This window comes from Chiloscyllium plagiosum, unplaced genomic scaffold (genome assembly GCF_037043375.1).
Source record: "Chiloscyllium plagiosum isolate Xiang-an unplaced genomic scaffold, Cpla_swu_hap1 HiC_scaffold_24, whole genome shotgun sequence".
Taxonomy (NCBI): Eukaryota; Metazoa; Chordata; class Chondrichthyes; order Orectolobiformes; family Hemiscylliidae; genus Chiloscyllium; species Chiloscyllium plagiosum.
The window spans coordinates 1053533-1078548 of record NW_028270162.1 but is presented as its reverse complement, the minus strand read 5'-3'; the positions used below and the strand labels follow the sequence as shown (position 1 = coordinate 1078548).

At 42.9% G+C, this 25016-nt stretch overlaps 1 protein-coding gene across 2 annotated transcripts in view; it reads left to right on the top strand.

Moving 5' to 3' along the window:
- The window catches only part of dnah10 (dynein axonemal heavy chain 10), a 380504-nt gene that overhangs the window by 257024 nt on the left and 98464 nt on the right, over positions 1-25016 (top strand). For both annotated transcript variants that reach the window (XM_087999811.1, XM_087999812.1), the window contains exons 61-67: positions 298-519; positions 1996-2143; positions 2415-2694; positions 3824-4053; positions 15365-15638; positions 20585-20689; positions 22977-23131. In XM_087999811.1, the coding sequence (XP_087855937.1) occupies positions 298-519; positions 1996-2143; positions 2415-2694; positions 3824-4053; positions 15365-15638; positions 20585-20689; positions 22977-23131 (1414 nt within the window). The remainder of the gene's footprint in view (positions 1-297; positions 520-1995; positions 2144-2414; positions 2695-3823; positions 4054-15364; positions 15639-20584; positions 20690-22976; positions 23132-25016) is intronic.

Below are 25016 nucleotides of genomic sequence, written 5' to 3'. Positions count from 1 at the left end.
CATGAGGCTGCTTCTCTCTATCATTTATTTGTCACTTCTCATGATGCTTCATACTGTTATATATGAGTCTGAAAGGGTAAATACTGTGAAGTGCCAGATGTCTTATGGACTTGTGGGCCAGACAGTTTAGGATCTGGAAGGAGTGCGATCCAACATCCAGATCCTCCTCATTAGTCTCTGTAACAGTGTTTGTCACATCAATGTAAACTGTAACTAGTTGCTCACAGGTAATAAAGAAGATCTTGTTAACTACTATTTTGTTGGTATCTGAACATAATGGAAATTTTCCCCAAATAGATGGACAAAGGACTTGGAGGATCTAAAGACACGTAGAGTGAGATTACTTGGAGATTGTCTGATTTGTGCTGCTTTTCTAAGTTATGAAGGAGCTTTCAGCTCAGAGTTCCGCAGTGATATGGTTTACCATGAATGGCAGAATGATGTGCTGAGACGCCAAATTCCACTGAGTCAACCATTTCGTTTGGAAAACTTGCTAACAGATGAAGTTGAAATTAGCAGGTCTGTTGCATTAGTGTGTAAACATTGTTATATTACAGATGTTAAGTATTGCTCCAATTACTGAAAACCAGCTAATGGTAATGATTGGAATTCCCAATGTCCTTATTTAGATTTGATTTCATGATAAAAACAGAAAGATTCACATTTATAATGCCTTTCACAACTTCAGGACATTTCTCAGTATCTTTCTATAATGACCAGATCATCTATATTTTCCTAATGTTTTCCTCCTCACTTTCAAAAACGCAAACAATTTTTGTACCATCTGCATTGTACTTTCTTTATCATATTCTCTGCATTTGAGTCTAAATCATTGATATAGATGCAAGCATTTGATTAATGAGCTGTGCACAACCCCAATGGTAATAGCCTTCGAGTCATAAAAATACCTGGCAACTGTCATCCTTCACTTCTTTCCACTGAGCCTCAGAGTGAAGGGACAAGCCTATAGAACTGAGATAAGAAGGAATTTCTTCAGCCAGAGAGTGGTTAATCTGTGGTACTGATTGCCACAGAGTGCTGTGGAGGCCAGGGCATTGAATATATTTAAGACAGAGACAGGTTCTTGATAAGTAAGGGATCAAGGATTACAGGGAGAGGGCAGGAGAATAGGGTTGAGAAACATATCAGCCATGATCGAATAGCAGAGCAGACTTGGGCCGAACGGTCTAATTCTGCTCCTCAAGCTTATGATCTTATGGTCTAAGCCTCTGTTGGGTCCAATCTGCCACTCTCCATTGGATCCTAAGGGCTTTAATTTGTTCATCAATTTGTCACATGGGAACTTGTCAAAAGCATCCATTCCGTTGCTCTATCCATTGTCTCTCAGAAATGATTTCAGTAATATGTCCACAATCAAGGTGAAGCAATCAGACCTATTACTCTGATTATCCTTTCCTCCCTTTTTAAAATAATATTACTGTTTTGGCACTTCCCTAGTTGGCTGGAATCATTACTGCAATCAGGAAGGATTTGTTTTAGCAGCCTTGGTTATATTTCACATCTTCACATCATCAATCCCCACACAGAGCTTATTTATCATTTTAGGTTCATTAGACCCACGCTGTCTTTAGTTAACCTCTTCATCTTTGTATGCTAATAAAATAGTTTTGGATTTGTCTTGATTTTATTTGTTAGCAATTTTTCATGCTCCTTTTCTTTCCTTATTTCCCTTTAGTTTTGCGCCTAATTTTCTATATAATATGTAGACTTGCTGCAGTATTGTGCTCTCGCATCTGACATGATCTTCCATTTTTTGCATTATTTTACCCTCTCCACACCTTGCATTGAGGGAACTCAGGATCTGGCTGTTCCTTCTTTTTTCTCCATGGGAATATTTTTACTCTGAACCCCTTAACTTTAAAAGATCTGTTGTGATATGTACACATAAACTTTTTATGTATATAAAGTGTTTAATCATATAGAATCTGGTTGGTTAGCAAAATGAAGATTTACGTTTTATTCTTGTGGATTCAGGTGGGGCTCAGAAGGCTTGCCACCTGATGAGCTGTCTGTTCAAAATGGAATCCTTACAACACAAGCTAGCCGATTCCCATTGTGTATCGATCCTCAGCAGCAAGCCTTAAACTGGGTTAAAAGAAAGGAAGCAAAGACCAATTTAAAGGTAAAGGTTTTATGCCTGAAATGTTGTCTCTCTTGTTCCTCGGATGCTGCCTGACCCACTGTGCTTTTCCAGCACCACCTGTTTTGACACTTAGCCGTTGACCAACGTTGTGTATGTTACTTATACAGTGTTCATTTTTGTTGAGATGCCATTTAGTCTATCGTGTGGTTCATTGCTGAATTATTAAATTATATATCTTAGATAGCCTTTCTTAAAAATAATAATATACTCAGAAATGTGATAAATGCTAATTGAGTCTTATTTCTTCCAGATTTCTTCATTTAATGATCCTGATTTCCTGAAACAATTAGAAATGGCTATCAAGTATGGATTTCCCTTCTTGTTCCAAGATGTTGATGAATACATTGATCCAGTGATTGATAATGTTCTGGAGAAGAACATTGAAGGGCAGCAGGGACGTTATTTTATTGTGCTTGGTGACAAAGAGGTTGACTATGATCCTAACTTCAAACTGTACCTTAATACAAAGCTGTCGAACCCCAAGTACCAGCCTTCAGTTTTTGGGAAGTCCATGGTGATAAATTATACTGGTAAATTCTGCTGTAGTCTATATCGCCTCATCAAAAATCTGCATCATGTGTCCATGATGGCAAATTTAACTCATCCTGGGAAAGTGGAATTAATGTAGTTAATAATATATTTTTGGAGGCACAGACTCGATGAGCAAAATGGCCTCATCTATGTTGTATGATTCTATGGCAAAGGAAACTCTGTCTGTTTGGAGTGCATGAAACATTTGCTCCTTGAGTAGGCTTTTATTTGCCCTTAAACTCCAGTCAAACCACAAACTATCAATCTCATCACATGAGCAATAGTTCTGTGTATGGATTAGATTACTTACAGTGTGGAAACAGGCCCTTCGGCCCAACAAGTCCACACCGACCCGCCAAAGCGTAACCCACCCATACCGCTACATTTACCTCACACTACGGGCAATTTAGCATGGCCAATTCACCTAACTTGCACATCTTTGGACTGTGGGAGGAAACCGGTGCCCCCGGAGGAAACCCATGCAGACACGGGGAGAATGTGCAAACTCCACACAGTCAGTTGCCTGAGTCGGGAAATGAACCCGGGTCTCTGGCACTGTGAGGCAGCAGTGCTAACCACTGTGCCACCGTGCCGCCCACGACTAACCACTGTGCCACCGTGCCGCCCACAATGTAGGTTGTAGGTTTGCTCGCTGAGCTGAAAGTTCTGTTTCAGATGTTTTGTCACTAAGCAGCATTGCTGCCTGACCTGCTGCGCTTTTCCAGCAACACATTTTCAGCTCTGATCTCCAGCATCTGCAGTCCTCACTTTCTCCTCCAAGTCAATGTATTTGTTGATAGAGTTCCAGTTGTAATGCCATGCTTCTAGGAACTCTTGCACGTGTCTCTGTTTGGCTTATCCTAGGATAGATATGTTGTCCCAGTCAAAGTGGAGTGCTTCCTCATCTGTATGCAAGGAGAGTGGATCATGTCTTTTTGTGACTAGTTGATGTTCATGTAGCCTGGTGGCTGGTTTTGTCCAATGTGGTGTTTGTTACAGTTCTTGCAAGGTATTTTGTAAATGACATTAGTTTTGTTTGCTACCTGTATAGGGTCCTTCAGTTCTGTTTGTATTATTGAAGTTAAAATTAAAACTGGGCCTTCTTGCTGAACGTATTTCTCTCTGCAGTGACATTAAGTGGCTTGGAAGACCAATTGTTAAGTGTTATTGTGGCCTTTGAGCGGAAGGAACTTGAGGAACAGAGAGAACGTTTGATCAAGGAGACCAGTGAGAACAAGAAACTACTGAAGGATCTCGAGGATTCTCTGTTACGGGAACTGGCAACTTCCACCGGAAACATGCTAGACAATGTCGAACTTGTTGAAACTCTAGAAGAGACAAAGACTAAAGCGACTGAGGTAAATGGATTACAGGAGAGCTGAATCACTTTTATTTCAAAAACAGTGCAATATTTTGATGCCATCCCACCATTTTCTATTAGATATTTCTAGGAGGTACATAATCTACATTCTGTAGTGATCCTAAATGCAGAAAAAGAAGAATGAGAATTGTAAATGCTGTAGCTAATGCATTGATGAGCTGGGCTCCTCTGTCACTGAGGATGGTGATATTTGTAGAAACCCCCACCTCTTGTTAATTGTTTAATTTTTCATCACAATTTATGACTGAATGTGGCAGAAATGCAAAGCATAGATCTGATCTGGTGATTGTGGAATTACTTGGCTCAGTATAATGCTTGCTGCATCTACTTTTTAGTATTCAAGTTGTCCTGTGCTAAAGCTTCGCCAGTTGACACCTCAGTTGTCTGCTGCTGCATGCCATTCTGCATCCTTCAAAGATCAAGTGTTACACTTCCTGAGGGAATATGTTGGAAACCAGCCTGGTATTCTCACAGTCATCACAAGTTTAAATTTCTTTGAAAGTACACAAAGTCTCCAATTTATCTGCCTGATAAACTCAGGTTAACAGAAAATACAGTCTAGGTTTCTGTACTTATTTAATACAATAAATCAATTGTAATCCTAGGTTAACAATTATGAACTGCTGACATATAACTGTACCAGTTAAAATTCTGATCTCTTCTAAAAACATCTACACACACTTATAGACAAACAAAAAAAATCATTGTTGATATGGATGGAGAGTAAAAAATGTACAGGGGAGACCATGGCCCCAGTCCCCAGGAAAGAGGTTTCTTTCTTCCCAATTCCTTTATTTCTCACAAGTTTTTACTTCAGGTCTTTCACTGCTTCAGTTAAAACAAAACATAGAAGGCACAGAAAAACAAATTGTAAGTTTGCTCGCTGAGCTGGTAGATTTGTTCTCAGACATTTTTATAACCATGCTGGGTAACATCATCATTGAGCCTTCAATGAAGCACTGGTGTTCTGACCCGCTTTCTATTTATATGTCGTGGTCTATTGTGGTGGGTGATATCATTTCTAGTTCTTTTCCTAAGAGGTTGGTATGAGGGAATTAGTATGGGTCTGAGGGAGGCTCCTTGTTCACATATCTTTGGTAATCCGTAGAAACGGGGTTTGTTGGATCCTTCAGGTTTTATTCTTTGGAAGTCCATCTTGTTAATTACCAAAGGTATGTAAATAAGAACCCCCCGACCTATAGTCTCACTTCCCAGTACACCGACATACAGACTACCAAAGGAACTGCAATGCACACTGAAACACCTAGTAGAAGATTCAAGCCACTCCATCCACTCCATCCAGGATCTCCTCAACATCAAAGACACCAAGGTAGAGGATGACAAGGTCATGGTTTCCTTAAACGTGAAGGCCCTGTTCACATCAATAAACATCACCCTGGCCAAAGAAACACTGGACCCACTGCTGGACGAACCAAAAACACAAACACCTGACAGCACCAACTCCATCAGCAAGGACAACATCCTCAATCTAGTAAACCTGTGCTTAACAATCCACTTCACCTTCAACGACAAGATCTACAAACAAATCAATGGGACACCCGTGGGATCACCAATATCAGGACTCTTAGCAGAAGCAGTTACGCAGAGGTTAGGACAAACAGTCTTTCCCATGATTCAGCCCAAGCTGTGGGTCTGCTATGTGGATGACACCTTCGTCATCGCGAAACGCAACAAATTAGAAGAAACACACAAACACATTAACAACATCCTGACTAGTATAAAGTTTACCAAAGAGGAAGAGAACAACAATAGACTCCCTTTCATAGACGTCACAATAGAACGAAAAGCCAATAGAGAGCTGCAGACCAGCGTTTACAGGAAAGCCACACTCACTATCCAGATACTCAACTACAGGAGCAATCATCCTAACACCCACAAATGGAGGTGCATTGGGACATTATTTAAATGAGCCACAACACACTGCAGCACCCACGAACTATGAGAAGCTGAGGAAAAACACCTGTACAACATATTCAGGAACAACGGGTACCTGATAAGCGCAGTCCACCAATTCCTACACAACAGCCCTAAACAAGATGACACAACCCGCCCAGAGACTCTAGCCACCCTGCTATACATTAAAGACATCATGGTAGCCCCTAGGCATCATGGTAGCCCACAAACATACCACCACACTGAAATAGCTACTGATGAATTTAAAGGACCCTGTACCAAGAACCAGCAGAATGAGCATCATATACAAAATATCCTGCAGGGGCTGCAACAAACATTACATTGGACAGACCGGCAGGAAACTAGCCACCAGGATACATGAGCACCAACGAGCCACCAAAAGACATAACCAACTCTCACTGGTATCTATACACACAGATGAACACACTAGTTCAACTGGGACAATACAGCCATCCTGGGACGGGCTAAACAAAGACATGTCCAGGATGTGGCAGGGAGATGAAACCAGAAGAGAAAACAAGTAGACAGCAAAGTGGAAACTGGAGCATGTAAGAATCATGAAGGTAACATTAATAAGGGGAAGAGTAGGCAGAGAGCAGATGAATGCAAAAGAACTGGTGGCCTGAAGATCATCTACTTTAATGCAAAGACTATAGTGGGTAAGGCAGATGAACTTAGGGCTTGGATTGGTGCCTGGGAGTATGACGTTATTGCAATCACAGAGACTTGTTTGAAGGAAGGACATAATTGGCAACTAAATGTTCCCGGATATAGATGCTTCAGACAGGACAGGGAGGGAAGTAAAAGAGGGGGTGCAGTTGCATTGCTGGTCAGGGACGATATCACGGCTGAGCTAAAGGAGGACACTATGGAGGGCTTGGGTCGTGAGGCATTATGGGTGGAGCTGAGAAATAAGAAGGGTGCAGTTACATTGTTGGGGCTGTATTACAGGCCTCCCAACGGTGAGCGTGAGGTAGTAGAACAAATAGGTAAACCGATTATGGAAAGATGTAGAGGCAATAGGGTAGTGGTGATGGGAGATTTTAATTTTCCCAACATTGACTGGGATACACTTAGCATCAGAGGTCTGGATGGGGCAGAATTTGTAAGGAGCATCCAGGAATGTTTGCCCTAGCAGTATGTCAATAGTCCAACTAGGAAAGGGGCCATATTGGACCTGATGTTGGGGAATGAGCCAGGCCAGGTGATAGAAGTTGCGGTGGGGGATTTCTTTGGGAACCGTGACCATATTTCTGGAAGTTTCAGAATACTGCTAGACAAAGATGAGGTCCTAAGGGAAGAGTACTAAACTGGGCCAACGCCAATTATATCAAAATTAGGCAGAAGCTGGGAAATGTGGTTTGGACACAACTATTTGAAGGGAAGTCCACATTTGATATGTGGGAGACCTTCAAAGCAAAGGATAGGAAAGGCAAGATTCATGAACCATGGATGACAGGAGAAACCATATGACTAGTCAAGAGGAAAAGGGAAGCATACATAAGGTCCAGGTGGATAAGAACAGAATGGGCTCTTGAGGAATATTGGAAGAGTAGGACCAGTCTTAAATGGGGAATCAAGCGGGCTAAAAGGGGTCATGAAATAGCTTTAGTGAGCAGAATTAAGGAGAATCCCAAAGCCTTTCATTCTTATATAAGAAGCAAGCAGATAACTAGAGAAAGGATTAGTCCACTAAAGGATAAGGAAGGAAGGCTGTGTGTCGAACCTGAGAGAATGGGTGAGATTCTGAATGATTACTTTGCATCAGTGTTCACTGAGGAGAGGAATATGAATGTTGACATTAGAGCTAGAAGTTTGATTAGTCTGGATCACATCATAAGTCGGGAAGATGTGTTGGGTAGGCAAGAGGTTATTAAGGTGGACAAATCCCTAGGACCGGATGGGATCTATCCCAGGTTGCTGAGGGAGGTGAGAGAGGAAATAGCTGGGGCCCTGACAGATATCTTTGTAGCATCCTTAAACACAGGTGAGGCGCCAGAGGACTGGAGGTTTGTTCATGTTGTCTCCCTGTACAGGAAGGGTAGTAGGGCTATTCCCAGTAACTACAGACCAGTGTGCCTGACGTTAGTGGTGGGAAAGTTGCTGGAGAAGATACTGAGGAATAAAATCTATTTATATTTAGAAAAGAATGGGCTTATCAGTGATAGGCAACATGGTTTTGTGCGGGGGAGATCGTGCTTTACCAACTTAATAGAGTTCTTTGAGCAAGTGACCAAGTTGATAGATAAAGGAATGGCTATAGATGTCATATACATGGACTTTAGTAAGGCATTTGATAAGGTTCCCCATGGTAGACTAATAGAGAAAGTGAAGTCACATGATGTGCAGGGGGTTCTAACCAAGTGGATAAAGAACTGGTTGAGCAACAGGAGACAGAGAGTAGTAGTTGAAGGGAGTTTCTCAAAATGGAGAAAGGTGACCAGTGGTGTTCCACAGGGATCAGTGTTGGGCCACTGTTGTTTGTGATATCCATAAATGATCTAGAAGAGGGCACTGTTGGCATGATCAGCAAGTTTGCAGGTGACACGAAGATTGGTGGAGTAGCAGAATGCATAGGGGACTATCGAAGGATACAGGAGAATGTAGATAGACTAGAGAGTTGGGCAGAGAAGTGGCAGATGGAGTTTAATCCAGGCAAATGTGAGGTGATGCATTTTGGGAAGTCCAATTCTAAAGCGAATTATACAGTAAATGGAAGAGTCTTGGGAAAGGTTGACGAGCAGAGAGATTTGGGAGTTCAGGTCCATTGTACCCTGAAGGTTGCTGCGCAGGTGGATAGAGTGGTCAGGAAGGTATATGGTATGCTTGCCTTCATCAGACAGGGTATTGAGTATAAGAGTTGGCAGGTCATGTTAAAATTGTACAAGACTTTGGTTTGCCTGCATTTAAAATACTGTTTACAGTTCTGGTCGCCACATTACCAAAAGGATGTGGACGCTTTGGAGAGGATGCAGTGAAGGTTTACGAGGATGTTACCTGGTATGGAAGGTGCTAGCTATGAAGAGAGGTTGAGTAGGTTATATTTGTTTTCATTAGAAAAAAAAGAGATTGAGGGGGAACCTGATTGAAGTTTACAAAATCATGAAGGGTATAGACAGGGTAGATAGAGATAAGCTTTTTTCCATTGTGAAGGATTCAATAACGAGGGGTCACGGTTTCAAGGTGAGAGGTGAAAAGTTTAAGGGGGATACATGTGGCAAGTACTTTACACGGAGGGTGGTAGGTGCCTGGAATGCATTGCCAGCAGGGGTAGTAAAGGTCGGCATGGTAGATTCATTTAAGATGCATCTGGACAGGTGCATGAGTAGGTAGGGAGCAACAGACAGAGACACATAAATAGTAAGCAGGACAGAACACCAGCGCTTCATCAGAGGCTCTTTGATGATGTTACCCAGCATGGTGATGAAACGTCTGAGAACAAAATTACCAGCAACTTTTGAGAAGATTTGTAGCTCAGGTTGAGGTCCTGGATGTAGGTTTGCTTGCTGATCTGGAAGGTTCATTTTCAGACATTTCATCTCCATACTAGGTAACATCTTCAGAGACCCTCCGGACAAAGCATTGCTGATGATTCCTGCTTTCTGTTTATATGTTTGCAATGCTTTGGGTTGGTGGTGTAATTTCCTGTGGTGATGTCATTTCCTGTTCTTTTTCTCAGGGTGTGGTAAATCAGGTCCAAGTCAATGTGTTTGTTCATAGAGTTCTGGTTGGAATGCCATGCTCCTAGGAATTCTTGTGTGTGTCTCTGTTTGGTTTGTTCTAGGATAGATGTGTTGTCCCAGTCGAACTGGTGTCCTTCCTCATCTGTATGTTAGGATATTAGTGAGAGAGGGTCATGTTGTTTTGCGGCTAGTTGATGTTCATGGATCTTGGTGGCTAGTTTTATGCCTGTTTGTCCAATGTAGTGTTTGTTACAATCCTTGCACGGTATTTTGGAAATGACATTAGTTTTGCTTGTTATCTTATCTGACCAACCCTTAACAGACACTGAAAAAGCCATCTTAGTAAGAGGATTAAATTACACCTTCCAGGATGCGGACAAGAAAGATTTCTTCGCAGCATTAGAAACAACACTGAAAGACAACCAAATCACAGAAGAAACCCTGCAAACTATCAGACAGGTAGTCGCACCAACATTAAGCAGAAAAAAGGAACGAAACACACTCAATACACAAGAAAGGAAAGCACTAGAAAGACTAAAAAAAGATAAAAACATTGTTATCCTACCTGCAGATAAAGGACGCTTGACAGTCATTTTAAACCAAAGAGACTACATTGAAAAAGCGAATGCATACTTGCAGATACCAACACTTACCAACAAGTGGCGATAGACTCAACCCCACAACTAGAGAACCGAATCACAGCCCTACTCAAATCTTCAGAAATTAGATTAGATTACCTACAGTATGGAAACAGGCCTTTTGGCCCAACAAGTCCATACCGATCCTCTGAAGAGTCACCCACCCAGACCCATTCCCCTCCCCCATATTTACCCCTGACTATGGACAATTTAGCATGGCCAATTCACCTAACCCGCACATCTTTGGATTGTGGGAGGAAACTGGAGCACCGGAGGAAACCCACACAGACACCGGGAGAATGTGTTACCTCCACACAGACAGTCTCCCAAGGTGGGAATCGAACCCGGATCCCTGGCGCTGTGAGGCAGCGGTGTTAAACACTGAGCCACCGTGCCACCCCTCTGGAGTAATACGTAAGACCGACTTCCAAAAAATGGAAACCAAATGGATCCAACACACCACGCTTCTACGGATTACCCAAAATTCACAAACCAGGAGCCCCCCCCCATACCCATAGTCTTGCTACCTGGAACACCAACTTACAAATTGGCCAAGGACCTACGCCAAAGACTAAAACACTTAGTAAAAGACTCACGCCACTCCATCCACTCCACCCAAGAATTCCTGTAGACCATCAAAGACACCAAGATAGAAGAAGACAAAATAATGGTCTTCTTTGATGTAACAGCCCTGTTCACATCAATCAACATCAAACTGGCCAAGGAAACACTGACTACACTATTAGAAGACCCAAAGACACATACAGCAAACATCACCAACTTCATCAGCACGGACAGTGTGTCAAGCTAGTGGACCTATGTATGCCACTTCATCTTCAACAACAAAAACGACATGGACGGGTTGGACCGAAGGGTCTGTTTCTGTACATCTCTATGACTCTAACAAAACCTACAGACAAACCAATGGGATCTCCGATATCAGGGTTCTTAGCAGAGACAGTAATGCAGAGACTCGAACAAACAGCTCTGCCAACCATCCAACCCAAACTTTGGGTCCGCTACGTGGATGACACCTTCATCATCACTAAACAAAACAAATTAGAGGAAACCTTCAAGACCATCAATAATACCCTTACTGGCATAAAATTCACTGAAGAGGAGAAAAACTGCCATTCCTAGATGTCACAGTAGAATGAACAGCCAATGGGAAACTTCAAACCAGCAGCTACAGGAAAACAATACATACGGACGAAATATTGAACTACAGAAGCAAACACCCCAACATCCACAAACAAAGCTGCATCAGAACATTATTTCAATGAGCCACCACACACTGCAGCACAGAGGAATTACACAGAGCAGAGGAAAATCACCCATACTGTGTATTCAAAAAGAATAGGTATCCAATGAACACACAATGAATGGATACCTGAAGAAGGGCTCATGCCCGAAACGTTGATTCTCCTGCTCCTTGGATGCTGCCTGACCTGCTGCACTTTTCCAGCAACACATTTTCAGCTCTGATCTCCAGCATCTGCAGTCCTCACTTTCTCCATCCAATGAACACAGTCCGCCAATTTCTCAGCAACAAACCCAAGCAAGCAGACAAAATGCATCCAGAAACCCTAGCCAACTCTCCCCTACATCAAAGACATCTCGGAAATGACTGCCAGACTACTCGGACCTCTTGGCACCACAAACCCACCAACACACTAAAACAGCAGCTAATGAACTTGAAAGACCCGATACAGACAACAATCAAAACTAATGTTATTTACAAAATACCTTGCTAAGAACAGTAACAAACACTATATTGGACAAACAAGCAGAAAACTAGCCACCAGGATCCATGAACATCATCTAGCCACAAAACGACATGACCCTCTCTCACTAATATCCTTACATACAGATGAGGAAGGACACCACTTCGACTGGGACAACAATTCCATCCTAGGACAAGCCAAACAGAGACACACATGAGAATTCCTAGAAGTATAGCATTCCAACCTGAACTCTATCAACAAACACATTGTCTTGGACCCGATTTACCACACCCTGAGAAAAAGAACAGGAAATTATATCACCATATGAAATGACATCACCACAGGAAATGACATCACCAACCCAAAGAAAAGATATAAACAGAAAGCAGGAATCATGCTTTGTCCGGAGGCTCACTGAAGATATTACCTAGTATGGTGATAAAACATCTGAAAATGAACCTTCCAGCTCAGTGAGAAAACCTACATCCAGTACAAGCCTACCAGCTTCGTGAGCAAACTTACAACCTGATGCACAACCTGAGCTACAAATCTCTAAAATGGCAAGCAACAAATTTTAAAGCCTCTGACTTATTAGTTTACATGCAGTTTACAGCATGTATTGGGGGAAAAAAGAATAGCTTTCTTTAGCTTCAGGTATTTTACTGGGGAGATAGAGACACTACTTTCCCTTCTGATGTCTGGGGGACTACTTGCTATATCACTCACACTTACATGCTGTTCACATATGCAGGAACCAATCAGAATTGTTGTCAGGTTGATGACCTTCGACATCCACAACTGATCACAATTCTACAAACAAGTTAGTAATCTTTTGCCAGCTAAATGGGATATGAGGAAATGGCCGAGGCATTGAACAGGTGTTTTGTGTCGATCTTCATAGTGGAGGACACAAATAACATGCCAGTAATTGACAAAGAAATAAAGGTAGGTGAGGACCTGGAAACAATTATTATTATGAAAGAAATAGTGTTGAGCAAGCTAATGGAACTTAAGGTAGACAGGTTTCCTGGCCCTGATGGAATGCATCCCAGGGTGCTAAACGAGATGGCAGGAGGAATAGCATATGCACTTGTGGTAATTTTCCAAAGTTCACTGTAATCTGGGGTAGTTCCAGCAGATTGGAAAGAGATAGACAAAAGATAGGGAATTATAGACCAGTTCTGCTTAAGTTCTATATGGGAGAAAATGCTTGAGTCTATTATCAAGGAAGAAATAGTAAGGCATCTAGATAGAATAGTCTCATTAGGTTCATGAAGGAGAAGTCATGCTTAATTAATCTACTGAAATTCTGTGAAGACATTACGGATATGGTGGACAACAGGGACCCAGTAGATGTGGCATATCTAGATTTCGAAAAGGCATTCAACAAGGTGCCGCACAAAAGCTGCTGCATTAGATAAAATGCAAAGCATTAAGAGCAGTGTAATAGCATGGTTAGAGGATTGTTTAACTATCAGGAAGCAAAGAATGTTTTTCTGGTTGGCAGTCAGTGACTAGTGGTGGCCTCAGGGAATAATTATTCACAATTTACATAGATGATTTGGAGTTGTGGACCACATATTGTGCATCAAAGTTTGCAGATGACAAAGTGTGCAGAGGACTGTGAAACCTTGCAAAGAGACATAGGTAGTTTGTGTGAGTGGGCAAAGGTCTGGCAGATGGAGTACGATGTTGGTAAATGTGAAGTCATCCATTTTGGTAGGAATAACAGTAAAAAGGACAATTAGTTGAATGGTAAAAAATTGCAGCATGCTGTTGTGCAGAGGGACCTGGGTGTCTTTGTGCATGAATCACTGAGGGTTGATCTGCAGGTGCAACAAGTAATTAGGAAGGCAAATGGAATTTTATTCTTCATTGCTAAAGGGATTGAGTTTAAAAGCAGAGAGGTTATGTTTCAGCTGTACAGGGTGCTGGTGAGGCCACACCTGGAGTACTGTGTGTAGTTTTAGTCTCCTTACTTGAGAAAGGATGTACTGGCACTAGAGGGGATGCAGAGGAGATTTGATTCAGAGTTGATTCCGGAGTTGAGGGGGTTGGCTTATGAGGAAAGACTGAGTAAACTGGGGTTATATTTAATGGAATTTAGAAGAATGAGGGGGGATCTTATGGAAACATATAAAATTATGAAGGGAATAGATAAGATAGACATAGAGAGGATGTTTCCACCGGCAGGTGAAACTAGGATAAGAGGGCACAGCCTGAAAATTAGGGGGAACAGATTTAGGACCAAATTGAGAAGGAACTTCTTCACCCAGAGGGTTGTGAATCTATGGAATTTCCTGCCTAGTGAAGCAATTAAGGCTACCTCATTGAATATTTTTAAAGCTAAGATAGATAATCTTTGAACAGTATTGGAATTAAGGGTTATGGTGAGATGGTGCGTAAGGGAGCTGAGGCCACACGATGATCAGCCATGATCTTATTGAATGGCAGAGCAGGCTCAAAGGGCCAGATGGCCTACTGCTGCTCCTGGTTCTTATGTTCTTTTGAATCTCACTTTGGATTCACACTCCGGTGCCATGTACCTATGTACACCATCCTTCACTGCTTGCAAAGCAACAGTGTAAACATTGCACACAATAAGTTTCAGCAATGTTTTCTTTCAGAGCATGCCAGTCCTTCTTCTGTCCTTTGTTGTGAAGCAGCCCTTTGTCCAATTCATTGCATGATTGAAAACTAAGTAAAATACAATGTTTACATCCGAGTTAATCTCCCACTTTGATGGTGATGGTAGAGTGGGCCATGGTGCTGCACATTGTGGTTGAATACAATTCTGCGCTTGCTGTTGACCCATAGCTCCTCACGGATACCTATTTTTTCTACTGTTATATCTGTATGAAGCTTACATTTAATAAGGTGGTGGCACAATATAAAAAGCTATCATCAATGTGAAGATAGGATTGCATCTCAACAAGGACTCAACAAGGCTTATGCCCAAAACATCGATTCTCCTGCTCCTTTGATGCTGCCTGACCTGCTGCGCTTTTCCATCAACACATTTTTCAGCTCTGATCTCCAGCATCTGCAGTCCTCACTTTCTCTTAAGGACTGTGTAGTGGTCTCTCTTACCAATATGTCATGGATGATACATCTGTGACGAGTAAATTGGTGGACAAGGCTCAAGTAGCTTTTGCTGCCTTATTTGTGTGTGTGCTCTCATTTTAATGATATATCTGTCAACTTGACTAAGTTGTGTTTAGAATTCATGACAGATCATGTAATATTAGTCTCTCTCATCTGTTTGTTTGATAAATATAAAGCTGGTATAAACTGTTCCCTTTTGGCAGGTGATGGAGAAACTAGTACTAGCTGAAAAAACTGCAATAGATATTGACAAGTTACGTGATGGATATCGACCAGCAGCCAAGAGGGGTGCAATTTTGTTTTTTGTCCTAGCAGAGATGGCAGTTGTTAACAGCATGTACCAATATTCTTTGGCATCATTCCTTGAAGTCTTTGATTTATCTCTGCGTAAATCTTTGCCTGATTCTATACTTCAAAAGCGACTGAGGAACATCATGAAAGCACTGACCCTTAATATGTACAACTATGGCTGCACAGGTCAGTGACATTGAATTACAGTCTTTATGCAGATATTGTTTAACTGAAAATGCAGGTTTCAAATACTAACTGAACTGAGTGTGACCAATTACGAGTTAAATTGCGTTGGGCTCATTGTTCCGTAAGTGACACCTTTTACCACTTTCTTTAAACTTGAGTTTGTCTGAAGCTCTGTGCTGGTATTTTCTCATACGCTGTTCCACCAGCTCATTCCTTTGTCCTACAGTGGCTTCCAATTGTCCAGAACTTAATATTCTGATTGTAATGGTTAAATCCTCCATGATTGCAGTCTTGCCTGCAGTGTCTCTTCAATGCTTCCAGTTCCACATTCCTCTGACTCTAGCCTGTTACCACTTATACGGATTGGCCAGGGGAGTTTTTTTTAATCATTCATGGGATGTGGGTGTCACTGGCTGGACAGCATCATTGCCTATCCCTAGTTGCCCTAAGAAGGTTGGGTGGGGGAAGCTGCCTTTTTGAACTGCTGGAGTCCCTGTGCTATAGGTAGACCCATAAACAGCACAAGTAATTTTTGAATAATATTTGAAAGACTTTTTAAAAAGTTACTGAGATTTTGACACTTTTCCCCAATCTAACTAGATAATCCTTTTGAATGTAAAAGTGAGTTTAAAAAGACAACATAGAACATAGAACATAGAACATAGAACATAGAAGAATACAGCGCAGTACAGGCCCTTGGGCCCTCGATGTTGCGCCGATCCAAGCCCACCTAAACTACACTAACCCACTATCCTCCATATACCTATCCAATGCCCTCTTAAATGCCCATAAAGAGGGAGAGTCCACCACTGTTACTGGCAGGGCATTCCATGAACTAACGACTCGCTGAGTGAAGAACCTACCCCTAACATCAGTCCTATATCTACCCCCCCTTAATTTAAAGCTATGCCCCCTTGTAATACCCGACTCAATACGCGGGAAAAGGTTCATACTGTCGACCCTATCTAACCCCCTAATCATCTTGTACACCTCAATCAAGTCACCCCTAAACCTTCTTTTCTCTAGTGAAAACAGCCCCAAGTGCCTCAGTCTTTCCTCATACGATTTTCCTTCCATACCAGGCAACATCCTGGTAAACCTCCTCTGCACCCGTTCCAATGCCTCCACATCCTTCCTATAGTATGGCGACCAAAACTGCACACAATATTCCAGATGCGGCCGTACCAGAGTCTTATACAACTGCATCATGACCTCAGGACTCCGGAACTCAATTCCTCTACCAATAAAAGCCAGTACGCCATATGCCTTCCTCACCGCACTATTTACCTGGGTGGCAACTTTCAGAGATCTGTGTACATGGACACCAAGATCCCTCTGCTCATCCACACTACCAAGTATCCGACCATTAGCCCAGTACCCCATCTTTTTGTTATTCTTCCCAAAGTGAATCACCTCGCACTTAGCTACATTGAATTCCATCTGCCACCTTTCTGCCCAGCTCTGCAGCTTCTCTATATCCTGCTGTAACCTGCCACATGCTTCCTCACTGTCAACAACTCCTCCGACTTTCGTATCATCCGCAAACTTGCTCACCCAACCTTCTAACCCCTCTTCCAGGTCATTTATAAAAATGACAAACAGCAATGGTCCCAAAACAGATCCTTGCGGAACACCGCTAGTGACGGCACTCCATGAAGAAACTTTGCCATCAACTACTACCCTCTGTCTTCTTCCATCCAGCCAATTCCTAATCCAAACCTCTAACTCACCCTCAATGCCATATCTCCGTATTTTCTGCAGTAGCCTACCATTGGGAACCTTATCAAACGCCTTACTAAAATCCATATATACCACATCTACCGCTTTCCCCTCATCAACCTCCTTCGTCACCTTTTCAAAGAATTCAATAAGGTTTGTGAGGCACGACTTGCCCTTCACAAAACCATGCTGACTATCCTTGATCACATTATTCCTATCTAGATGTGCATAAATCCTATCCCTTACAATTCTCTCTAAGACTTTGCCCACAACAGAAGTGAGACTCACCGGCCTATAGTTACTAGGGCTATCCCTACTCCCCTTTTTGAACAAGGGAACCACATTTGCTATCCTCCAGTCTTCTGGGACTACTCCTGTAGACAAAGAGGACATAAAAATCAAGGCCAATGGCTCTGCAATCTCCTCCCTTGCTTCCCAGAGAATCCTAGGATAAATGCCATCAGGCCCAGGGGACTTATCTATTTTCACCTTTTCCAGGATTTCCAACACCTCTTCTCTACATACCTCAAAGCCATCCATTCTACTTATTTGTGCCTCAGTATTCTCATCGACAACAATGCCCTGTTCCTGAGTGAATACTGAAGAAAAGTATTCATTCAGTGTCTCCCCAATCTCTTCCGCCTCCACACGCAACTTCCCCCTACTATCCTTGACTGGACCTATTCCTACCCTAGTCATTCTTTTATTCCTAACATACCTATAGAAAGCCTTAGGGTTTTCCCTAATCCTATCTACTAAGGACCTTTCATGTCCCCTCCTTGCTGCTTTTAGCTCTCTCTTCAGGTCCTTCCTGGCTACCCTATAACTCTCAATCGCCCCAATTGAACCTTCACGTCTCATCTTGAGATAGGCCGCCCTCTTCCATTTAACAAGGGATTCCAATTCCTTATTAAACCACGGCTCCCTCGCACGACCCTTTCCTTCCTGCCTGACAGGTACATAATTATCAAGGACACTCAATAGTTGCCCCTTGAACAAGTTCCACATATCATTTACACTCTTGCCTTGGAGTCTACTTTTCCAAGCCACACATCCTAAGTCATGCCTCACCGCATCATAATTTCCCTTACCCCAGCTATAATTCTTGCCCTGTAGTACACACTTATCCCTCTCCATCACGAGTGTAAAAATCACCGAATTATGGTCACTATCCCCAAAGTGCTCACCTACCTCTAATTCTAACACCTGGCCTGGTTCGTTACCCAGAACCAAATCCAGTATGGCCTCACCTCTTGTTGGCCTGTCTACATATTGTGTCAGGAAACTCTCCTGCACACATTGAACAAACACTGACCCATCTAACGAACTTGAGCTATAGCTTTCCCAATCAATATCAGGAAAGTTAAAGTCCCCCATAACAACCACCCTATTACTGTCACTCATCTCCTGAATCACCTTCCCAATCCTTTCTTCAATGATTCTAGGACTATTAGGAGGCCTGTAAAAGACTCCTAACAGGGTGACCTCACCTTTCCTATTCCTAACCTCAGCCCAAACTACCTCAGATGGCAAGTCCTCATCCATCGTCCTTTCCACCGCTGTAATACTATCTTTGACAAGCAATGCCACACCTCCCCCTCTTTTACCCCCACCTCTGACCCTACTAAAACATTTAAATCCCTGAACCTGCAACAGCCAATCCTGTCCCTGTTCTAGCCATGTCTCCGTAATAGCCACAACATCGAAGTCCCAGGTACCAACCAACGCTGCAAGTTCACCTACCTTATTTCGTATACTTCTTGCATTGAAGTATACACACTTCAAGCCACTTCCCTGTTTACAGGCACCCTCCTTGGAAATTGATGCCATGTTCCTCACCTCCCTACACTCCAGGCCCTGCACCCTGAAGCTACAATCTGGGTTCCCATGCCCCTGCCGAGTTAGTTTAAACCCCCCCCAAGAGCACTAGCAAACCTCCCCCCAAGGATACTGGTTCCCCTCAGGTTCAGGTGTAGACCATCCTGTTTATAGAGGTCCCACCGTCCCCAGAAAGAACCCCAGTTATCCAAAAACTGGAACCCCTCCCTCCTGCACCATCCCTGAAGCCACGCATTTAATTGTTCTCTCTCCCTATTCCTCGAATCTCTATCACGTGGCACGGGTAACAAACCAGAGACAACAACTCTGTTTGTTCTAACTCCGAGCTTCCAACCTAGCTCCCTGAAAGCCTGTCTAACATCCTCAGCACTCCTCCTACCTATGTCGTTGGTGCCAATGTGGACCACGACTTCGGGTTGCTCCCCCTCCCCCTCCAGGACCCGGAAAACACGATCAGAGACATCACGTACCCTTGCGCCTGGGAGGCAACATACCAAACGTGAGTCTCTCTCGTTCCCACAAAACCGCCTATCTGTGCCCCTAACTATCGAGTCCCCAATTACTACTGCTCTGCTCTTCTTCACCCTTCCCTTCTGAGTAACGGGGACAGGCTCCGTGCCAGAGACCTGAGCCCCGTTACTTACCCCTGGTAAGTCATCCCCCCCACAAGTATCCAAAACGGTATACTTGTTCTTGAGGGGAATGGCCGCAGGAGGTCCCTGCACTGGCTGCTTCCTCCCAGTCCCCCTCACTGTCACCCATCTATCTGCCATCTTTGGAGTTACTACTTCCCTATAACTCTGATCTATGACCCCCTCTGCCTCCCGAATGATCCGAAGTTCATCCAACTCCAGCTCCAGTTCCCTAACACGGTCTTGGAGGAGCTGGAGATGGGTGCACTTCCTGCAAGTGTAATCGGCAGGGACGTCGATGGCATCCCTCACCTCACCTCAAGACATTATTTAAAATCAAGTTACTTAGAGATTGATGCTGACACTGGGCTTAAAATGCTTATTTTTGTGATAAACCCATTTACAGCTCTAGTAAATAAGTGTTACCAAACATCAATATATCAGAGGATATTTTAATGCAACATATTTCTACAAAATTGCTTTAAATTGCCCGGTTACACTGCTCCATGTCAAACTTTATAAATTTGTGAGCAATAAACTTGGAAGAAAGATGATACTTTAAAACAGGTGCAGTTGAAATTACTGATTGCATCCAAAGTGGAAAGTTTAACCCCGTTCTCCTGTTCACTTGACCCTGGCATATTTGATGTTGCAACTCAATAGAAAAGTGATTCTTTCTACAGTACTTGCAGCCTTCACTTGCTGCAAGCAGAAAAGCAGCTGTAAAATTATTTTAATTTCTCCTTGTCATTCCAGGTCTGTTTGAGCGTCATAAATTACTTTTCTCATTCAACATGACAATAAAGATTGAGCAGGCGGAACATCGGATTCCTCAGGAAGAACTGGAATTTTTTTTGAAAGGTTTACACACAAAAATGATTTGTTTTTCTGGTTGTTAATTGTACTTGTAATTGACTTATTAATTGCAAATTCATAATAATCCAGCATGATGCTTCCACGTAATGGGCAGCGTGGTATTTTCTCAGTACTGACCTTTTAAGGCTGCAGCACTCCCTAAGCACTGACCCTCCTACAGTGCAGCACTCCCTCAGTACTGATCGTTCAACAGTGCAGCACTCCCTCAATGTTGACCCAGTCAGTCTAGATCATGCAATCAACGCTCTAGAGTCAGGCTTGAGGTCAAGGTCAATCAAAGAATGCTTGTGCTGCCTTGTACTGGAGCAGTGGCTAAGATTTGCTGCTCAGGGCACCACATGTGGACTAGCCATGTTCCACAACAACTGACTTGCCACTCTCACGAATAAGAAAGCTTCCTAGATTGAACTTCAATAAACCAGTTAAGATCTAACTAGCAAACATCTCTGTGAAACATGGGCCTCAATGCCAAAGTCATGCCTCACCAGAAGTTGCTTCCATTTGCGGGCTGGAAACCCCTGGGCTCCACAGATTTGATTTGTTTTATTATTGTCACATGTACCGAGATACAGTGAGAAGTACTGTTTTGTGTGCTAACTAGACAAATCATATCTTACATAAGTACATCAGGGTCACAGAACACAATGCAGAATATAGTGTTACAGCTACAGAGAAAGTTCAGAGAAAGATCAACTTTAATATATGAGAGGCTCATTCATAAGGCTGATAACAGTAAGAAAGAAGCTTTGAATCTGTAGGAATGTGTTTTCAAACTTTTGTATCTTCTGCCTGATGGAAGAGAGTGGAAGAGAGTATACCGAGGTGGGAGGGGTCTTTGATTATATTGGCTGCTTTCCTGAGGCAGCAGAAAGTGTAGATGGAGTCAAGAAAGGAAGGTTGGTTTTCGTGAGGGACTCATATTCACAAATTGTAGTTTCTTGCGGTGTTGGGCAAACCAGTTGCCACACTAAGCTGTGATGCATGCTTTCTTTGCTACATCTATAAAAATAGGTAAGTATCATTATGGACATGCTTAATTTTCTTAGCCTTCTGAGGAAGTAGAAGTGTTGGTGTGCTTTCTACGGTGGCACAGTATCACAGTGGTTAGCACTGCTACCTTGTAGCACCAGGGACCCAAGTTCAATTATAGCTTTGGGTGACTGGCTGTATGGAGTTTGCATGTTCTCCCTGTGTCTGTGTGGGTTTCTGCCAGGTGCTCCAATTTTCTCCCAAAGTCCAAAGATGCACAGGTTAGGTGGATTCACCATGCTGAATTGCACCATCGTGTACAGCGACATGCAGGCTAGGTGGATTAGCCATGGTAAATGCTGGGTTCCAGGGATAGAGTAGGTTACTGGTTCTGGGTGGGATGCTGTTCAGAAGGTTCATGCATGCTCGATGCGCCAAATGGCCTCTTTCTGCACTGGTAGAAATTCTATTATTCAACATGAATGGACCTGGATAGATCATTGATGATATTTACTCCTAGGAACTTGAAGCTTTGACTACCTCCACCTCAATTAATACAGACAGGATCATGTCCTCCATTCTGCTTGCTGAAGTCGATATCCAGCTCCTTCATTTTGCTGACATTGAGGGAGAGATTATTGTCTTCACACCATGCCACTAAGTGCTCTATCTCCTCCCTGTATTCTGTCTTGTTGTTTGAGATCAGACCCACTACGGTGGTGTCATCAGCAAACTTATAAATGGAGTTACAACTGAATTTGGCCACAGAGTCATGAGTGTATGAGGAGCATAGTAAAGGGATGGGTACGCAGCCTTGCGGGGTGTTGGTGTTGAGGATTATCATGGAGGCAGTGTTGTTGCCTGTCCTTACTGACTGAGGTTTGTCGATTAGCAAGTCAAGAATCCAGTTGCAGAGGGGTAGCAGAGTCCTGGGTCTTGGAGTTTGGATGTGGAGGTGCCATTGTTGGACAGGGATGAGAAAGGTCACAAGTCACATGACACCAGGTTATAGTTCAACAAGTTTATTTGAAATCAGAAGCTTTTGGAGCGCTGCTCCTTCATCAGGTGAGATCAGAGTTTGGAGATGTGTTTTGTTGGAATCATAGTGTTTAAAACAGAGCTAATGTCAATACATAGGAATCTGGTGTTTAAATGCCATGGGCAAGCCTGCCATAATTTAAGGGAGTATTTGACATCAGACTGATAAAACTGCTCCCCAGTCAGCTGAATGTTTAATCAATGATGTCACATACAGAGTGGTGCATGATGTCATTTACAATTAGCTCTACCACACTTTTCACAGGAAACATTTCTCTGGAAAAAAGCAAGCGAGCAAAACCATGCCATTGGCTCCCAGACCAAGGCTGGGAGGATATTATCCGTCTAGCAGAGGCTTTCCCAGAGAAGTTTGGAACACTTCCAGATGATTTGCAGATGCATCAGACAGATTGGCAAGTTGTAAGTAATGAACTCACTGTCACTTCAAAAGCCATATAATGAATACAATGAAATAAATTATGGTCCCAATGGTTCATGAAGCACAAACAACAGGAGTTAAGGTGCAGGTCACCAATGATCTAATTTGATGATGGAACAATTGAAGGGACTGATTGTCCAGTTCCCATTCCTGTGTAATGGGAAACACTGCAAAATTTTGAAATGAACACAGTTGAGAATGGGAACTGAGCTCATCATATTACCAGTAATAGTTGGATCCTTTAAAACTATCATTACTCCTTTTATGTGTCTCATAGTGCAGCTGTTCAACATGATTTGAGATGAGATTTGGTTTGTTTTCTCCCCAGTGTCTCATTTCACTGAATGGTAGTGCCAGCAGTGCACTGCAATCTGGTGCTTGATAGCAACAATGCACAATGCTGTACAGTGCCAGGTCAAAGCTTTATTCCGCTCCAAAGGTTATCTTTTCAGACCTAAAAAATGGTGAATACTACTTATTGGATTATAGTGTGATACCTTGATGATAGACAAAATATTACACTTTTCCTTTTAGAACAAAGAACATTACAGCACAGGAACAGACCCTTCAGCCCTCCAAGCCTGTGCCAATCCTGATCCTCTATCTAAACCTGTCGCCTATTTCTAAGGATCTGTATCCCTCTGCTCACTGCCCATTCATGTATCTGTCTAATGATGCTATGCTATTGTGCCCACCTCTACCACCTCTGCTGGCAACGCCTTCCAGGTACCCACCACCCTCTATGTAAAGAACCTTCAATGGGTATCTCCCCCAAACTTTTCCCCTTTCACCTTGAACTCATGACCCCTAGTAATTGAGACCTCATTCCAGGAAAAAGTTTTTTGCGATCCACCCTGTCTATAACTCTCATGATTTTGGAGACATCAATCAGGTCCCCCCTCAACCTCCGTCTTTCTAATGAAAATAATCCTAATCTACTCAACCTCTCCTCATTACTAGCACCCTCCATACCAGAAACATCCTGGTGAACCTCCTCTGCACCCTCTCCAAAGCATCCACATCCATTTGGTAGTGTGGCGACCAGAACTGTACGCAATATTCCAAATGTAGCCGATCCTAAGTCCTATACAACTGTAACATGACCTGCCAACTCTTGTACTCAATACCCTGTCCGAGGAAGGAAAGCATGCTGTATGTCTTCTTGACCACTCTATCGACCTGCGTTGCCACCTTCAGGGAACAATGGACCTGAACACCCAGATCTCTCTGTTCAATAATTTTCCCCAGGGCTTTTCCATTTACCAGATAGTTTGCTCTTGAATTAGATCTTCCAAAATGCATCACCTTGCATTTGCCCGGATTGAACTCCATCCAACTCCCCAATCTATCTATATTCTGCTGCGTTCTCTGACAGTCTCCTTCACCATCTGCTACTCCACTAATCTTAGTGTCATCTGCAAACTTGCTAATCAGACCGCCTATACCTTCCTCCAGATCATTTATGTATATCCCAAACAATAGTGGTCCCAGCACGGATCACTGTGGAACACCACTAGTCACAGTTCTCCATTTTGAGAAACTCCCTTTCACTGCTACTCTCTGTCTCCTGCTGCCCAGCCATCTAGTCAGTACACCCTGGACCCTATGCAACTTCACTTTCTCCATCAGCCTACCATGGAGAACCTTATCAAATGCCTTACTGAAGTCCATGTATATGACATCTGCAGCCCTTTACTCATTAATCAACTCCGCCACTTCCTCAAAGAATTCTATTAAGTTGGTAAGATGTGACCTTCCCTGCACAAAATCATACTGTCTATCACTGATAAGCCCATTTTCTTTCGAATGGGAATAGATCCTATCTCTCACTATCTTCTCCAGCAGCTTCCCTACCATTGACATCAG